Raw genomic sequence first — 19639 nt, 5'->3', positions numbered from 1 at the left:
TTACTTCCCTTCAGTAATTCATATAATAAAGAAGTTAATTCAAGAAGTATTTAAGACAGTTTGCTGGCCGGCATCGTGAACCCAGTACGTTCGTTTTCATAATTTTTTCGAGAGAGACAATAAACCTTTTTCAGGACAAAGAAATGAAAGCGGCCAAACTATTTCTTGCATATGTGTTTAACTAAAATATATTTTCCCTTATACTTGTCTCTTGACACTTCTCAGATTTTCTTCTTTCTTCCGTATGGCATATATACAACACTTTAGAATGGCGAAATCTTAGGTCATATTTTTTTCAAATCAGTCTACCGAAAATCGAACACACGACCCTGCCTTTTTTGACCGAATTTTCTAGCTATATTCTGAAGTTTTGAGAAATCAAATCCTACATTGTAGAAAATAATTTATCTGAACGTGCAGAACTACCTTAAGACTGTTTAGATACTTATATTAAAGACTATCAAGAGCTCTAACATCTAGAACCAATCTATCATCAACTATATAAGATAAACCCATTGCAAAAGCATTGAAAAACTATTACAGAGTAAAACAACGTTTCACCCATGCTTAAGCCCATGATTGTCTTGTTCAAGGAATCCACGGGTAAAGTGTGTATAGGTAAACAGGAATAAAACAAAGATAATCATGTATTTTTGTATTAAAACAAGGCATTAACAACATCAATAAAATCAAATGGCATATCAAAATCTGTGGAATAATAATGAAACATGTACATCTTAAACTACTACAGCCAATGTGTAAAGTAACATACATGTTAAGTCAATTCGAATACCAGCAAGTTAACATTTTCAAGAGAAATATTTTATAGATCTGCGGATTAAAATAAAGTCTCCTCTTAGTAATTAAAATAACAGATAGGATTTTTTTTACTATTAATTTTTACGATATTACAAGGACACTATTTATTTGTAGGAATTAAGAGATTCTAAAATTCAACAGCTGCTGTCTAAATTAATTAAAGTCTGTTTCTTAAAATCCTTTGCTATGTAAAAAGACCATTCCAAATTGAAATTATGTCTTGTAATTTCAAAATAAATGTTGTGAAATTTTCTGAGTAAGTATATCTATGTATTCAAATATTTCTGTGCAGAAACAAAAAGGTATTTTTACACAACTTTATGGATAAAAAAGCTGCTTGACTTTATGGATAAAAAAACTGCTAACTATATTTCCCAATTCAAATTTATGAATCATCCTGGCTAAAATTCCTCTAAATATATTAATGCCTCTTTGAAAAAATAAATTAAGATTCCTCTAGAATGTGTACTAAAATAAGGAACCCGCATAAGATTCTTCAGGTTTAGCAGTATCTCACCAAACCCCGGAAATATTTGATAAATGAACAAGAACCTTATAAACAGTATACCTGTACAATGTATGTATTACCGTACTGTCCCATTTCACTGGATACTTAAAATATTCTCAAATAGTTGTCTCTCTTTATAAATGAGATTTAAAAGTAAACAATTGCTGAAAAGTATGTTAAACCCAGTTAAGGGAACGTTAAGCACTGGGAAATTTTTGCAAAGCATCAAAACAAAGATATAAAATGGTGAGTTCTTAAAGGCTGTACTTATCATATCTAAATAAAAATCTATTTATACAGAAAGGTTATTTCTATGAATAATGATTTAAATGCATCATCTGCTGTTGTGTGGCTAAATATATCTTATTATATGTAACTGAGCTCAAGCTGGCAAGAACAGTTTATTTCTACCATATAATTAACACTTTCTAAATAATCTGCATCATACTTAAAATTGTCAAATATAAACCATTCCATATCTCTGTAATGAGATAAATGTCTATCTGACTATGACCATCCAGCATATCCTGTTTTAGAATAGCTTGGCCCGAAATAAGGTTCTAAATTATCCTGTTTGAACTAAAAAAACATTCAGTTTTAGAATAACTTGTCTGGCAAAGGACCTGAAAAATATCCTGCTATAATGTCCTTCAGTATTTACAGCAATGAAGCTAAAAAATTTATGTTGTATAAAAGCTCATCTTCTGTGTGTCGAAATTACCTTAACTTGCCTGGACACAGACCTGACATAACATCCTGTTTGTGTCCTAGAAGCTTGTGTAGCAATGGAGTTAAAAAAATCTTGTTTTAAATCAGATTGTCATCTGGCAAAGCAATTCTAAATCTTGCCTGACTGAAATTTAATTCTGCAATACTCTTCTTTTTAAACAGCTACGATTAAATGTCTACCATTTTGTTGGCTTTGGCTACAGGCTTCTACAATGCTGATACTGTGTTCAAATTTTGCTTATCTGAGAATCCTAGTTTACTTCGGCATTTATAAAACAAATAAATTATTTTGAAAATGTATCACAATTTATCATTTACACCATATTTTATTTCCATGTATTCATCACACAAAAGGAATCACACTGTTTCTAACAAACTAATTGCCATGCAATACTGACTATTTCACATAATATCTGGAGTACATTTCAACACTATTTTCATATTTTATCATACATTAAAACTTTCACCACAGCCACAAGTTCCTTTTATATTTGGATTATTAAAAACAAACTCTGCAGCAAGTTTATCTTCTAAATAGTCCATTTCAGTCCCTAACAAAGTTAACTGTGCTTTGGAATCTATCACTACTTTCACTCCTGAAATACAAAAAAAACATGCATTTGTATATTTTCATTTATGCCTTTTCCTGTGAAATAAAACTGATATTTTAGCGGTGAAAATATTGTTTTCATTTTTTATCTGGTACAAAACTACACCTAAATGCAAAAAGAATACAATTTATGAACAAGCAGCAATTCTTTGCAAAATATTCTTAATATTTAGTAAAGTTATCATGTATATAAATACCAACACAAACATAAAGGTACACACTCTATCTTTATTGAATATTAAAGAAATCTGGAAAACTTTCATAGAACTAAATGACAACTTTTCAACTTGGTTATTGTGGCATCATGACATTGTGAATGTGATGTCGTTATGCAATGCATATGAAGTTGTGCAGATAAAATGAGAATGCTTTAGTTAAAACCATTGAAAATACATAAAATAAATAGAAAATCTGTTTGTTTCAGTGTAAAATGAATCACTCGTGCACACTATAATTTACATTTTCACTCAAGACTGACTCACGAAAATACTGCATGGTGTTCACTTAGTGAAATATATCTTATTTTTTGGAGCCATTAAAGTCAGGAAAATTAGCCCCCCACCCCCAACATTTCACGTTTAATATGAATTCAGACTGAATAGAAAAAAGCTGTCCATGAGACAGAATGCTTGACACTATAAAAAATTCTATTTTGAATAAGGGCTATAACTTGGTTGGCACAGCTTAGGCAACAGAGTTATTTTATTACGATTTATTCCAAACTATAACCCCTTGCAAGCAAAACTTCAACCAAAGTTAAATAGTGGCTATAATTTGAATTAAGTTCAACCAAGAGCATTTTACTTAATTATTTCATTGGTCTGATACTGTAACTGGGGAGCATTGTATTAAGTTTCAATCCAATACGTATTGCTGTTACAGATATATAGCCTCGTAGTTTAACTAAGAACTTAAACTGAATTTTGTAAGTCCAAATGGGCCATTATTTATACTAAATTCTGCCAAGAGCTATCTTAGTTATTTCAACTTCAACCAAGATGTTTTTAGCCGAAAAACAGTCATACATGTAATCTGTTCTAACTTCAACCAAGACTGGGGAGCTTTGTACATTGCATATAATGTTTCAATTCCATACGAGATGATTTTGCATGCAAACCTTTAACCACGATGTGACACCAATGCCTGGTGAGTAGAATAGCTTTCCCTATTCTGTGAATAGTTAAGCTGAAAACGAGCAATTCTCGCAATTCCTATAATCTTTAAAGATACAATTTTGATGATAAATTGTAAATTAAAACCATTAAAGTAAATTCTTCGAAATGATTTGTAATATACATAAAAACTATCATGAAGTTTGTGGATCAAACATTAGTCTTTTGAAAATTATATCTTCAAAACAAAAATTTTTCATGTATTCAAATCAGGGCCAGTTTGCAATTCATTTTTTTTCTATTTACTCATTTTAATTTAAGTATTAAAAATTACCATCTTGCTCCACAATTTCATCAAACTTTCCCTTATCATTACAGTAATCTAATGTGTATGTTAAACCATTGCATCCTCGTGTCTTCACACCAATTTTCAAACCAATCTGTAACACGGAATATACACATTAGCACGGTCATAATTCTTTAAACAATTTGGTATGCTTTGTGAACATAACTGAAATATTCAAACTAGTTTATCAACAGTCTTCATGTGTATCCCTACAGAATAACCTCTAGACTATTACCAACGTCTTTAAATACTGAAGATCAAATGATGTACTACACTATAGTGAAAATATTTCTCTTTCCAACTAGATCAGTCAGTCACTGAATATTAAACATTGTTTTCACATTTGTGCCGCGCCATGAGAAAACCAACATAGTGCATTTGCGACCAGCATGGATACAGACCAGCCTGCACATCTGCCAACGGTTTCTCTAATTGCAATAGGCTTTGAAAGCGAACAGCGGGTGCGCAGGCTGGTCTGGATCCATGCTGGTCGCAAATGCATTATGTTGATTTTCTCATGGCACAGCTCATTTTATTTATGATTACTGGTACTAACAAGATTGTAGTGCTTTCTCGATTTTGACAAACAAAGTGGGGCTGATCTGGAGGCGAGCTGCTTTAAAGTCATGGACAGAGGTATAAAAAAGTGGTAGAAATATACAAAATATGCTTTCAAAATTGTTTTTATTTTGTTTTAAAGCCACAGCTATGCAATTTTAGATCAATCTTTTAATGATGAAGACCCCTGGCACAACACCAGGCATTATTTTAGGGAAAGGTAGGTACTAAGATAGAACCACCATTTGCCTGCAGCAAATATTGGATGGCTTCCTCACATGAATGAATTCCACCTCCTGATTGGTGTTTCAAAACAGAAGAGGTAAGGGACAAGTGATTCAAAGCTAGTAATCTTAACAACACAGCCACAAAGGCCCCTAGAGCCAGTAATCTTAACAACTCAGCGACAAAGGCCCCTAGAAGTAAACACTATTAAGCTTGATACAAAATAAAAACAGACTCAGTGGTTCAGTGGCAATTAAACTTGAGGATGTGAGTTGTAGTCCTGGCACCTCTAACTAACTTTCTAATTCTACTAAAAAAATTCAGGTAAAAGTTTTTTATACCATAATTAAGGGTTCTTAACACCAGTCCTAGTACTTAAAAGAACCAAGAAAGCTTCTGATAATAAAGCATCTTTTGTACCTTGTATTATCTTACAGCTAATTTTGGACAGTCTTCTGAGGATCTGCCCATACTGATAACAGGTGGAGATAATTTTACACACATACACTGTCACATACACTCACCATGTCAGGTTTCTGTTTCATCAATTCCTTCACTTTCTTTACAGCTGAATTAGTCTGTAATAAAAAAAGTGTTAAATATATAATATATGCCAGGTCTAACTGTAGCATTAAAAGAAAAAATTCTGTTCAGAGTGAAAAACATTCATCCCAAAATATAGACCGTGGCAAGAAAGAAGAAGTCAAGCAAAACCATTTACACAAACCCAATAGGAAGCTTTTTTCTCAAGTTTGCCGACATCCATCAAGCGGTTCATGAGAAGAAAACTGTTTAAAAGTATTCCTTTTGAAGCTTCGACAGCCCCTAAGTGCAGACATGCAAAACAAATTGAACTAACTCGATAAAGGTTCGTCCAGTGATGCTTCATACAAAGTTTTAGCGAAGATCAGTCATGAGAAGCTGTTTAAATAATTTTCTATTTTTAGCTCTAGTGGCCCCTAACATATTTAAGAGAGGTCCATCCAAGGATGATACAGGCAAAGTCTGGTGAAGATCCATCCACTAGCTCATGATAAGAAGACTGTTGTTTAAAGGTTTTTCTTTTTTCAGCTCTGGCTGATCCTAGAATAGGCCAGACAAAACCATAATTTTTTTAATGAAATTTAAGAGATTTCAATTTATGGTATAACAAACAGAAGTTTGAAGAAGATCCATAAACTGCTTCATGAGTGAAGTTCTTGTTAAAAGCTTTTTTTTCTAGCTCTTGCAACCCATCCTTTAGAAAAACTTGAGAAATATGGTTAAATTACTTATAATTAACGAATTTTACAGGACACAATAAAATTCTCAAATCTAGTATTCATTTACACATTTAAAAATTATCAATGAATTAATAATTTAACATGTCTTTAAATGGGAGTTAGTGGTTAACAGGTTGAACTGCAGATCCATATAGAGCCCCAAATTTAGCTGCCCATCTTGGGCCGCAGTCAAATGGCAGCATGTCAATACATGCAATCAGCTGTTTAGATGGAAAATTTATCACGACTAGTTGGACAATAGTGACAATTTACAGTCAACTCATCTCCTAATCAACTCATTCCCATTTTGGTCACTTCATCAATTTCAAATTGTTCATTTTGTCCACTTTTTCAGCAACCACTATTTTTTGCTTATTTTTAGACCAAGTTTGCTAGAATATGAGTAATATACTGGTAATGATATTGTTAAATATATGTACCTCATGCCAAATATTAGAAAATTTTACTTTAAAACAAGATCTTTTGTTTTACAAATAACTGATTTTGAGTAGAAGTTCAGTGTGCATCAGTTTATTGCTCATCCATTTATCTAAGTTTAAAGTGTTATAAGTTTGCTGGAATCATGATTTTTTTAAATATTTATATCTGAATGCCTAAAACTCTACATGTTTTGTTTCTATTGCTTGAAAATGTCAGATTTAAGGTGAAATTACAGACAGTGTATCCATATTTTTTTCGTCTTTACAAGTAAATTCTCATGTATAAAACAAGTATCGTACTTGTGATACCATAAGAATTCCAGTAATTATCTTTTTTCATTTTCATAAACCTCTGAAAAGGTAATTAAACTATCTGTCCCCTCAATCAGCCGAATCAACTTTTAAGGTGATAAATCACCATTAACACCTTTCAATCAGCCAAATCACCGTCTGTTAATTACAAATTTCAAAGTAAAAAGAATATGGAAAGAAATGACAAAATATACATGAAATCAGGGTTTCTTCTGGGTCAATTTTAGTTTGCACTAGCAAATTTGCCAATCAGGAAAAGTATGCGCCAAAGTTTGGGCCGGAACATTTTGTTTTATAATCAATTAACCGACTAGTCCAAATAATAGGACGTTTAGGGACCGTGTGATAACTTCCGACTGTCACTGTCCCGTCACGTCCAAACTTATTCTGCATTTTTCTGTTAGGAAATCCCCAATGAAATCTGTTGGGAACGTTTTCTGGTACATGTACAATGTATTTTTAACGATTACATCTCTGATAATTAATTTATCTCTGATAATTAATTTATGTTGACATTAAAGCATAAAATTGCCTCACTGACATTTTTTGAATGTATATTTATTGGTTTTGTTTCTGCAATTAGTGTCATCAGCAGTCCACTGTGTTTTAAACCGGTGTCAGGGTAGATTTCTCCTAGCACCTGTTTACACATATTTCCGAAGATTTAAGTCTCTATTTTAAAATTATGAGTTATCTTCAACCCATTTGAAGTTTCTTCATGAATATTAATGTTTAACTTATTGGAGCAAGTAAGTTTGACCAGTATTTTATGACCTGGATTTTTTAACGTCTTCGTTTTCCTAACAGTAAAATGCATATCTACGGTTAAGGCTTAGAGGGAGGACAACTATAATTTATAAAATAACAGATCATAAAATAAGTCATCCCAATAAGCCAAATAAGTAAGGCTATTAACCGACATAAGTTGAAGGAAATGTAACAAGAGCTGTCACAGGAGACAGCGCGCTCAACTATTTCGATGCTGGATAGTGAAACTGGGCACATCTGAGGAAACTAGAGCTGTCACTGGAGTGTTTGATGACTCCAATTGTGGATGAAGATATTGCACAGTAGCCTGAGTCTATGTCAAAAATATCAACTTAAAGTAATAAGAGAGGTAAAGATAAAATGTATCAAAACACTATATAAGTATATCCTAAGCAAAAAGGGGCATAATTCATTAAATATTGGTGCCAGAGTTATGCAGCTTGTGTCATATAGTGTGGGTGATGATGCTGAACAACTATTTTAAGTTTGAATAAAATCCATTCAGTAATAACAGAGACAGAGTGAAAGTGCATCAAAACTTTAACCTAAAATTCTAAGTAAAAAGGGGGAATAATTAATGAAAAATTGGTGCCAGAGTGATGCACTTTGCGTCATATGGTGTGGGTGATGATGTTGAACTACTATTTTAAGTTTGAATCAAATCCATTCAGTAATAACAGAGACAGAGTGAAAGTGCATCAAAACTTTAACCTAAAATTCTAAGTAGAAAGGGGAAATAATTCATGAAAAATTGGTCCCAGAGTTATGCACTTTGTGTCATATGATAAGGGTAATGATGCTGAACAACTGTTTAAGTTTGAATCAGATCCATTCAGTAATAACAGAGACAGAGTGAAAGTACATAAAACTTTAACCTGAAATTCTAAGTAAAAAGGGGAATAATTCATGAAAAATTGTGCCAGAGTTAAGCATCTTGTGTCATATGATGTGGGTGATGATGTTGAACAACTATTTTAAGTTTGAATAAAATCCATTCAGTAATAACAGAGGTAGAGTAAAAGTGCACCAAAACTTTAACCTGAAATTCTAAGTAAAAAGGGGGAATAATTCATGAAAAAATGGCACCAGAGTTATGCACCTTGTGTCATATAATGTGGGTGATGATGTTGAACAACTATTTTAAGTTTGAATCAAATCCATTCAGTAATAACAGAGATAGAGTGAAAGTGCATCAAAACTTTAACCTGAAAATCTAAGTGAAAAGGGGGAATAATTCATGAAATATTGATGCCAGAGTTATGACCCTTATGTCAGATGATGTGGATGATGATGAGGAATAAGTATTTCAGGTTTGAATCAAATCCATCAAGTAATTACAGAGATAAGTTGAAAAAAGAGAAAGTGCACCAAAACTTTAACCAAGGTGGGGACGCGGAAAGACGCAGACACCGACGCCGACGCGAGTAGGATAGCTCTCCTTATACTTCGTATAGTCGAGCTAAAAATGTGAAATATTCGCAATGCCAACAGTCACCAAATGTGTGGAAAACATAAATATTTATACTAGATAATCATTATTATTAATGGTATGTCAAAACATAATTCAAGATCTATTCTATTTTGTGCCAGTTCAATTTCTCATTATTTATTTGGTGTTCCTTGGATATTAATGTTAAAAGTCAGGTGAATGCTGGTATATATGAACAATTTAGATTCTAGTTTTAGTTGAATATTGGTTAAATCTTATTTGATTGTTCAGATGCAACAAAATTTCAGGTGTAAATAACACACAACATCTGGAAAAGGAGGGCAATATAGTGTTATTTTTAGAGCTCAAAATGGGCAGGGTGCTGTCTAAAAGGGGCAGGGTGCTGCCAAAAAGGGACAGAGTGCGGTTTTAAACTGGAAAGTTACCGCAGCAGTAGTTACATTTCTAGATGTTTATTGTTATGTAATTCATTACATTTATGATTATTGTGCATACTTTTAAATCACAGATTAAAGTGGTAAAAGATATGTTCCCAAAACCAGCAACAGAGTTTACAAAGGGTTTTACATTACTGGTTGAGAACCATTTTCCGGACACATTTTCATATTTCGGCTCCATTATTCCCTAAAAAAAAAATTGACATAAATGAAGCCCACACTGCACAAACTTCAGCTCCTTACATATCCAATGTTGTAATCAGCATCGCATTGTGACATAAAATTTGGGTTTCATGGGGCCTCAAATGGGGTCACTAAAATGAGTTACTTTTCCCATCAGGTGAACCAGTTTCCGGACAAATATTTTGACAGGGTTTTGTTGCTAATTTGATATCAAAATAAGTAATTAAACTATTTCTACACATTTCTTTATCATTCATCTCTTCAAAATTGCACATGAAACATAACTCGACATTTAACAGCAGCTATGAAAGCAAACCGAGGTTGACTATAAAAGACTCGAAACTCGTCTTATATGAATTCTTGATAATTCCAATAGATATAGAATAAAATTTGTGCAAAAATCGACAGCCCTGCATCTTACGTAACTTTTAGCGTGAAATTAAAAGTAGAACATGTTATCAACAGACAATCATTATATAGTATGATTATTTTTTCCCCACTTGATACCTCGGCATGTGTGAACTAATGCGCATGCGCAATGCTATCTTCATGCCCCGTTAAGACAGAAAGTTGTTTTGTAAACGCAGGTGAGTTATCATCAAAAACCCAAACATTACACAGCCTTATAAAATAGTGGTTTGTTGTAGACATGAAGAACAAACATCTAAATGATCTAGATGAAACAATTACATGAATAACAACGAAATAAAGCGGATATTACATGTGTCCGGAAACTGGTCCTGTCCGGAAAATGGTTCCCAACCAGTACTATATTTTTTGTCAAAACATTCATTGAAGCCTTTTTCTTGAAAAATGTCACCAAGCATATGAATATGATATAGTGGAGGGCTTTTATATGTTATGTGTATATAATAAGCTTGAAGCCAAGATCATGTTACAACATAATAAAAAGAATAGTTTCAGGTCACATTGTAAACTAATATGTATCAAAATTAATGTCATATTAATAAGGTCTTTCATCAATATTTCATAAACAGAAAAGTGCTATAAAAGTTTGTAAAAAGAATGTATCCAAAATGTACTATCCGGATACTGGTACACTTTCGGAATAATCACGTGAAAGTGGTTTTTGCACAGTTTACTTGACTTATCATGCTTATTAAGGTAAACCAGAGATAATTCCTCAAATTATGATGTTTATCATAAAAAATAACACTGATAGTCAGCTTTTTTGAAGGAATTATGGAAAATTTGCATGTGTGTGTAGATGTATTCCGCTTTTGTTGTAGCGATGACCGCTTCTGTGCTGTATCGTTGTCACCTCTGGTTACTGTTACGCTTATTGTGCTTATTCTCTGTTGCATACGACATCGGGTAATTAGAATCGTGAATGGATATTCTAAACTTATTTTTGCTTTCAAAATTCATTTAAATTTGTGGATTTTCTAGTTGAAATTAAGGTAGGATCAGACTGCAAAGATATATATGCCTGTTTCTCGCCGATTCGAGCTTTCTCAACGATTCGAGCCCTTGTGTTTTAGTAAAATTCATTCTCATGTAGCATGTTCTTCCATCAGAAACTTGTGTCATTTTAAAATGCCTTGGTAAATATCAGTCATGAAACCACTGGAAAATTGAGTAAATACCTCTTTTAATATTTTACATCAAAAATTGCTTATTTCAAAAGGAAATTACACAGTGGGCAATATTGTGACCCGAAATTTCAAATTAAAAGCATCATGAGCATATTTTGACTGTTGTAACAATTAAACAAGAAGTCAATCTTTCTAGAAATTTGCTTCATGGAAATAGACTGTGCAAACATTAACACTTATTGACCTACCAAACAAAGGGCTCGAATCGATGAGAAGGTTTTAAAATGATGTGGAGTTTGACCTCCTTCAGTCTCTGCAAAAAAGTTCATATAAAAGAAGATAACATTGTAATTCTTATTGTCCATTGTTAAATCCAAATATTTTTGTACCAAAATACCAAAAAATATTTAACTGAACAGGTTTACAAAAATATGCACAACCCTAAAAGATTTAAGAGGCTCGAATCAAGGAGAAAGCAGCATACTTATAAATACTAAACAATGGTCTAATTTAAAGCTTGCATGAAGAAATTTTACAGGGCACTTTTCACGTGCTCGATCAGCTGGCCGCTTACGGATAATTTATTAATTGGCGCGTTTTTGACAGCAGAGTGGTGGAACCTATGCTCGCGCTATTCCTATGCTCGCGCTATTTCGATAAATATGCTCTCTGCAGAAGCACTAATAAAAATATTTCATCATGCTATGTTCAACACCGACCAGTGGTGAAATGCCTTTACAACAAACGTAGCGATAGTCACGCGTGCCGCTCACGTGACGGATACAGCAGCCGATACATTTTACGTAATCTGTATCCGTCGCACAAATCTCACACATATATGTCAAAATCACTAAACTAAAGTTAGTTTTTTAGAAATCATGCATTACAGTCAGATATAAGATATATTTAAGAGCAAGATGTGATGAATGTGATGCCTGGCTACACTACGAGTGCCTTTCGAACCATGAAAAGATCGATGTTGATCTTAGTATTTTGACAAAGTCCAAATGGTTCTTTCTGAGATGTAGGGAGGAGTAAATTTCCTACACACAAAAGAAGTGTAGAAAACATTAGCGAGTTAATCACTGTCGTTGTTTGAATCTTTAATACTTGAATATTCTGTTTTTAAACAACATTATTATAAGTTTTTAAGCTTTGTTCTAATAGTGACTCCATTTCGGAAAGGGAAATATACACATAGAGGCACATACTAAATTTTATCCCCATTTATTTTGTTTTTCACATAATAAATGAGTAATGTTCTAAATATTATATTCGCATATGCTTGTTTGTTCACTTTTAGCCTGCTGATTTTTTTTTCGTCCTTAGTTTAATCGATATTACATACCGCCAGCATAGGTTCCCTTCAGGACGAATTTTCACCTTTTCACTTATGCCGTGTCGATAGCTCACTAGACGACTAAATCACGTGATGACGCACATCAACAATATGTTTCGATAAAAAGGAGGATAACTTTATGTTTTTGCATAGGCAAATCGAAATAATAATTTTTTCTTGCTTCTTAAAAAGATTATATATGTACAAAAAACCGCGAGCATAGGCTCTACAGATAATCAATACTCTATCAATTAATCATAACACCTCACTGATTCTCGTTACCTGTGTGCACTCACCATAACGTAATTTGCTGATCAAAAAATCGGCGAGGCACGTCTACAGGATAAAGGGCGGGATTTAGCAGACGATCAAAGGCAGCGTGGCGGCAGTTAAAATTAAAAAGGGCAGGGCGCAGCGCCCTGCTGCGTCGCTCTAGAGATAACACTAGCAATACCTCTTGACAATAGCTAACAGGATTGTCTAGATTCTAGAGGTACGGATCTGTACCCCGAGACCTTCCTAAATAGTTTCATTACTTCCAACTTGGGACTTCAATTGACCTTATCTCAAGGACTTCATTGTTTTCAAAAAGTCATAATTAGTTGATTACCCTATCAGACCTGTGAAAACTCATCTACTAATGTAATTTCTTGAACTCGACAGAACTCGAATTCACCGTCCCCCACCCACATTCTAAACACTGTCATTGATAATTACGCAAGAGCTAATCGACGTTCCAGCACTGTCGTCTATATGAAAAATCTGATCAGTAATCTTTTCGTAACTATTCAGTTATACAAACCAGAACAAGTGGTGCTTTAGTTGGTATAATGGTTCTTTTGCGAGCAACTGCCCGAACAGTAGCACCAACAACTTTAGTTGCCATTTCACATAGTTTTGTTTTATTTTTCGAAGGTCAAGGTCCCCGGTTAATATCGAAATTAAATATGAGACGCGGAAAAAACTGATACATGCGAAAAGGGACCATGTGAATAAGAAAAAGGAGGAAAATACCACTTGACAACATATGAGGCGACGTCGTTGTCTATAACGGCCCTATATCGGCTTCAGTTTAGGCTGCAAATAGGAATGATGTCGGCCCGACGTCGGCAGACGGTATCAGGCCAACATCATAATGACATTGGTCCGATATTGGCAAACGATATTTGGCCAACATCGAAATGATATCGGTCCGATATCGGCAGATCATATCGTGGCGGCAAAATAGTGTGACACGCAGTGCTTTATCATAGTTTTCTTTCAATATATACTTTATAAATTCTCAGAGTAATTTTTTTGACAATTGATGTGTCTCGCATCATGTTTTTGATGCTTATTTGATTTTATTGATATAATATTTTTCACAACTATATACTGTACTGCATGTTTTATAGTAGTAACACCCTCAGATTTATAAAAAAAAAATGTACAATGTAATAACCGTAATATCAAAGAAACTGCCTACAAAACATACGTTCGCACACAATTAGAATATTGTAACACCATATGGCATCCGTGGCAGAAAAACTTAACATATTCATAACTTTATCATGACATCGCTGTACATTAGGGGTTCTAACTGACCAATCAGAGAGCTGCATTTTCGAGTACCTGCCAGTTTCCACTTGGGTACAATGAAGTATATTTACAATGAACATATAGTGACTTTAGAAATAAATATCACACTATTTCAGAAATCAAATAAAGTTTTTTCACTGCACATGCCCCAGATGATGCTGCAAACAACAAAACTTTGAAGTTTCATTGAATTATTATATCGATTAAATACCTTTATTTTAATTAAAAGTTTGAGATTTTACACAGGGAGTCTATGATAAAGATAGAAAAGATTCAAAGAGCTGCAGCCAGATATGTTATGAATGACTACTCATACCAAAGCAGCGTAACATCAATGCTTGAAACTCTTAAATGGCAGACATTAGAACAAAGAAGAATACATGCATCTTTAATTATGTTTTAAGATATCACACAACCACGTCTCTGTAGATCATTACCACCTGACAACCTCTAGAAATTTAAACTTTATTATTCCATCTTCAAGAACACAATATCATATGAACTCCTTCTTCCCCAGCGGAATTGTCTTGGTATGTCTGCGCTGTTTTATCACATTGACGTCATTTCCGTTTGAATTATCCGTTTTGGGACCATGATACATTTACGCTTTGCATCAGAACGAGCTATATGAAAAGGTGTTTTAACGGCACATGAGAATACATGTGTTAACACGTTAACCACCATTTGAAGGTCCTGGGTGCAGTGGTTTGCGAGTAAAGTGCATTCATGCAAAAAGTTAACGTTGTGACTGACGAACGAACGAATGAACGAACGGACAGTTGAAAACTAATATGCCTCCCTAAAAAGTAGGTTTGTACATATTCGTTATAATACCTTAAAAGAAATTGTGATTGTCTACCTATAGTGTTCAACTTTACTGATTGCCGAACAGAATTGTGGAAGGTCTAGATGTCTAGTGGTAAGACGTTTCACTGTACAATTGACCAGGTATAAAATGAAGATTGATGGAAATCAATTTTTGTTTAAATTTGCCGGAAAGCAAGAAGATGTGATGTTAGATCTGTTTGTTCGGATATTTGGTTAATATCTTAAATTTGGCAAAGGAATAACCACCGACTTATGCAATATTTTATAAAACATGATAAGCCTTTGATCAATAAGTCAGAGGTCAAGTCCAGTTATGTTTATTGATCACAATAGTGACACTTACTGAACGACTTTCATTGTGTTTCGTCCAGCGGCCAGACCGTCTTTTGACAACCTCTGTGAATCAGGGACAACCCGGAACCTTTGACAACACGAACTAAACAACCAGAACAATATTATGGACAACCCGGACCATGTTTCTAAAAAGTCTATACCACATTTATCCCAAATATATGCTTTTTTTAAAGAATGACTAATAGAGTCAAAGATGAACATTGTAATTCATTGTCAATTACCTTTAGTTACCGCCCAACCTTATGGACGACCATACCAATCATGGACGACCCAGACCATATTTTAATAAACAGCTTTAATCCTTTTGTTGTGCCCCCCATGAGTGGTGGGGGCATATAGATTTGGTCTTGTCCGTGCATCCGTGCATCCGTGCGTGCGTCCGTCCGTGCATGCGTCCGTCCGTCCGAAGTTCGTGACGCGCCTAGCTCAAAAAGTGTTTGATATAAATTGATGAAACCTTGCACGAGTCTTTATCATGATATGAACTTGCGCACCTCCTATTTTTTGTCTGGCTCTGTCCCCTTTTTTTAGAGTTATGGCCCCTGAAATAGAAAAAAATGCACATTTTCACCTTGTGACACGCCTAGCTCAAAAAGTATTCGATATAGATTCATGAAACCTTGTGCACCTCCTATTTTTCATTTTGGCCTGCCCCCTATTTTTAGAGTTATGGCCTCTGAAATAGGCAAAAATGCCCATTGTCACCTTGTGACGCGCCTACCTCAAAAATATTTCATATAAATTGATTAAACCTTGTATGAGTCTTTATCATGATATGAACTTGTGCACCTCCTATTTTGTGTCTGGATCCGCCCCCTATTTTCAGAGTTATGGCCCCTGAAATAGTCAAAAATGCCCATTGTCACCTTGTGACGCGCCTAGCTCAAAAAGTATTTCATATAAATTAATTAAACCTTGTATGAGTCTTTATCATGATATCAACTTGTGCACCTCCTATTTTGTGTCTGGCTCCGCCCCCTATTTTCAGAGTTATGGCCCCTGAATTAGTCAAAAATGCACATTTTCACCTTGTGACACGCCTAGCTCAAAAAGTATTCGATATAGATTCATGAAACCTTGCGCACCTCCTATTTTTCATTTTGGTCTGCCCCCTATTTTTACAGTTATGGCCCCTGAAGTAGGCAAAAATGCCCATTGTCACCTTGTGACGCGCCTAGCTCAAAAGTCTTTCATATAAATTAATTAAACCTTGTATGAGTATTTATCATGATATGAACTTGTGCACCTCCTATTTTGTGTCTGGCTCTGCCCCTTATTTTCAGAGTTATGGCCCCTGAAATAGTCAAAAATGCACATTTTACCTTGTGACGTGCCTAGCTTAAAAAGTATCTCATATAAATTGATTAAACCTTGTATGAGTCTTTTTCATGATATGAACCTACCTACCTCCTATTTTTTGTCTGGCTCCGCCCGCTATTTTTAGAGTTATGGCCCCTGAAATAATCAAAATTGCACATTTTCACCTTTTGACGCACCTAGCTCAAAACGTATTTAATATAATTGGTTGAAACCTTGCTTAAGTCTTTATCATGATATAAACTTGCACACCTTTTATTTTTTGGCCGACTCTATCCCCTATTTTTAAAGTTATGGCTCCTGAAATAGTAAAATGCATTCTTCTTGAGAATCTTTGTGCTTATTACAGAGTTATGGCCCTTGAAATAGCCAAAATAGTGGATTTTTTGTTTGTGATGCTCATAGCTCGAAAATATATGGCCTAGAATAATAAATCCTTTTCATAAAATGTTTGTTTAGGCTAAACCCCATTAACACTGCAAACATTTGAATTATTGCCCCTTATTTGTGACAAATGTACCAATGGGGGCGGGGGTGGGGGGCACACCCTCTGTCCTACAGACACATTCTAGTTGTAATTAACAACGTGAAAATTAGTGATTGTTATGAATATGACTATTAGAAATTGTTAAAACACCTTTTTTTCCCATGTCTTAACGTTGTTTCTAACAAACAGTTATACAACACTAAAAAAAAAAAAAAAGTCTGTTCCATTCCAAAGGTTTACCCCAACTTTGGAGTCATATGACAAAACTACGACACTTACCGGCAAAGTAAACATGGTTTGATAAACTAAAAAAATGTCACCCTCGAGAAATTTAACGATTTTTTTTCTGCTTTGCCAAATATCCAAATAAATGACAAATTTATATTTTCAACGGCAGTCTCCCATTGTAATTTCTTGTCGCCATTGGAGTTTGCTCTCTAAATTTGAAGTATTGCGGGAAAATTCTCGTGAATTTTATCGGGAGCGACTCAAAACTCATTTCGTTCACAATTCCCTACAAGTGAATGCATGATTGAAATGAATTTTTGTGTTTAAAAAACATATTATTTAGATCTAGAAAAAATGTAAATTGACTCACTTTTAACCTATCAAAGTTGTAAACACTCCAAAATTCTTCCAAGTCTTCAATAGCTCTATCCAATCCTCAATGAATCAGTTGTAAACAACATTGTAAGCTCTTTTACACATCGATGAAATTCAGGCATCAATCGCACCATGCCCTTGAAACGATGACTTGTTCAATTTAACATCATTTCCAAACGCATGGTTCAAAGATAACCTGTATTTTAGCATCCTTAATGAAGTATTTACAGTCCGCCACATATCCAATTTCTTTCACAATGAACATCGAGTCCCGGTTGTGTATGCTTCTTTTTCTTTGAAAGAAACTTATGACGTATGAGATAAATGACGTAGTATTGCTGGCACTATGCAGATTTATATGAGGCGCACAAGGGAAAATTTACATAGGTGTACAATCAGCCGATAGAAGATAGAAATCTTGACGTGTGTCATGCTATAATCATATTTTACTTTTTGAAATTTATAGATCTATTTAAACAATGATTAATTCTTTATCATTTCGTCAACCTATCTGTTTTATTTTTTTTTTATAATGTTGCTGTTTATATGGAAGCATCTCCTTTTTTAAAAGCGAAATCGGATCGTGAACCCATTCTCTGTTTTTATTAAACTATTATTATTATCTTTATTATGCCAGATTTACATTTGACTTAAATAACTGGTAAAAAGTCCAGAGAGCAGTCATAGAAAGTAAAATATTGTTATACATAACCGCCGATTTCAATTTTAAAAAAATATCCCCGAACTATCATTTATCAACTTTTATTGTCCATCAGAGCTACGATGTCCAGAAACAGATTTAAACATTTACAAACTATTTTCAAATCATTCATGAATAATTAACGCTAATGCGAGCTGAAACTTGTTTTCTTTCCGTTAAAGTTTTGCTTTAGTCTTACATTACTCCAGTCAGGGTTTTTTTAACAAAGGGTTGATATTTTCTTTTTGTTTCTAATCATTATTTTTATATATCCTATATTCCTGTTGAATTTGCAGTCTGGAGTATGCTTTTAAATTCCACAAAGGTATGAGCGCAATCGTCGCAAGTGTTACGTAACTTCAGATTTTTTTTCTGGATTTAACGAGCACAGAATAATTATTGTCTCTGGCACAGTCTTGTTAATAAGGTCCACGGAGACAGATTGATAATTCTTTTCTTTTCAGTCGGTGCTCACACGTGTAAATTTTGGCACGTGACGAGGCGCGCGATCGAAGAAAATATGATAGAATGATCAAAATGATAAGCAAAAAGTGTAACATAGGCGTAGGAGCAGCGGGACCTGAAGGACACCCGGTGTACAGCATGTATTTTGCCCCCCCCCCCCCCCCCCGTCGTTTCCCGCACTTTTAATTAAAACAAGAGTTTTTTTCCTAGAATTAACAGAAAAAGCCCATTTGAGAGAGCATTTATATAAAAATTTAGACTAAATTCAGGGGTGTAAAAAAAAATTTCACACCAATCGCCCTGCAGGACTTATAGCCAGTAATATCTACTCGCCCTTAGTGAACAGCCACTCGCCCTAATAATTGACACTTTTAATACTGTCACTTTTATGAAAGGAGTATTATGTACAATAGTATTATTTCCCGAAAAATATTTATTTTGAAAGTGTCTAAAAAATTTGGACACAATAACCATCGTCCATCCACCCGTGTTGAAAGAGATGAAAAAAAAACGTTAAAGATTATCGGTAATTATTCAGTTGATAAACTAAGTAATTGACCTTGTTTTCATGATCAATTTACACCCCCTCAAAGAGCTAAAAGAAGTGTGTCAGTATCTTGACATCTGAAGTGGAGATCAAAGCGGTATTTTTG

At 34.2% G+C, this 19639-nt stretch overlaps 1 protein-coding gene across 1 annotated transcript; it reads right to left on the bottom strand.

Moving 5' to 3' along the window:
• Positions 1–640: 640 nt before the first annotated feature.
• LOC123525511 (iron-sulfur cluster assembly 1 homolog, mitochondrial-like) lies at positions 641–13614 on the bottom strand. The gene is made up of 4 exons (XM_045304610.2): positions 13457–13614; positions 5432–5485; positions 4113–4218; positions 641–2652 (listed from the first exon to the last, which is right to left on the bottom strand). Exons 1-4 carry the CDS (start codon positions 13538–13540, stop codon positions 2504–2506), a joined length of 393 nt encoding a protein of 130 aa, XP_045160545.1. The 5' UTR covers positions 13541–13614; the 3' UTR covers positions 641–2503.
• Positions 13615–19639: the final 6025 nt, after the last annotated feature.

The sequence above is a fragment of the Mercenaria mercenaria genome, chromosome 3, assembly GCF_021730395.1.
Source record: "Mercenaria mercenaria strain notata chromosome 3, MADL_Memer_1, whole genome shotgun sequence".
NCBI classification, from domain to species: domain Eukaryota; kingdom Metazoa; phylum Mollusca; class Bivalvia; order Venerida; family Veneridae; genus Mercenaria; species Mercenaria mercenaria.
This window is presented reverse-complemented; position numbering and strand designations above follow the sequence as displayed.

Excerpts from the sequence above, each read along its gene's own strand:
- LOC123525511 (XM_045304610.2), bottom strand. The coding sequence starts at position 13,540 with ATGGCAACTAAAGTTGTTGGTGCTACTGTTCGGGCAGTTGCTCGCAAA. Across the intron at positions 5,486-13,456 it reads CTAAAGCACCACTTGTTCTG|ACTAATTCAGCTGTAAAGAA; the intron begins GTTTGTATAACT and ends TTTTTATTACAG. Across the intron at positions 4,219-5,431 it reads TGAAACAGAAACCTGACATG|ATTGGTTTGAAAATTGGTGT; the intron begins GTGAGTGTATGT and ends TCCGTGTTACAG.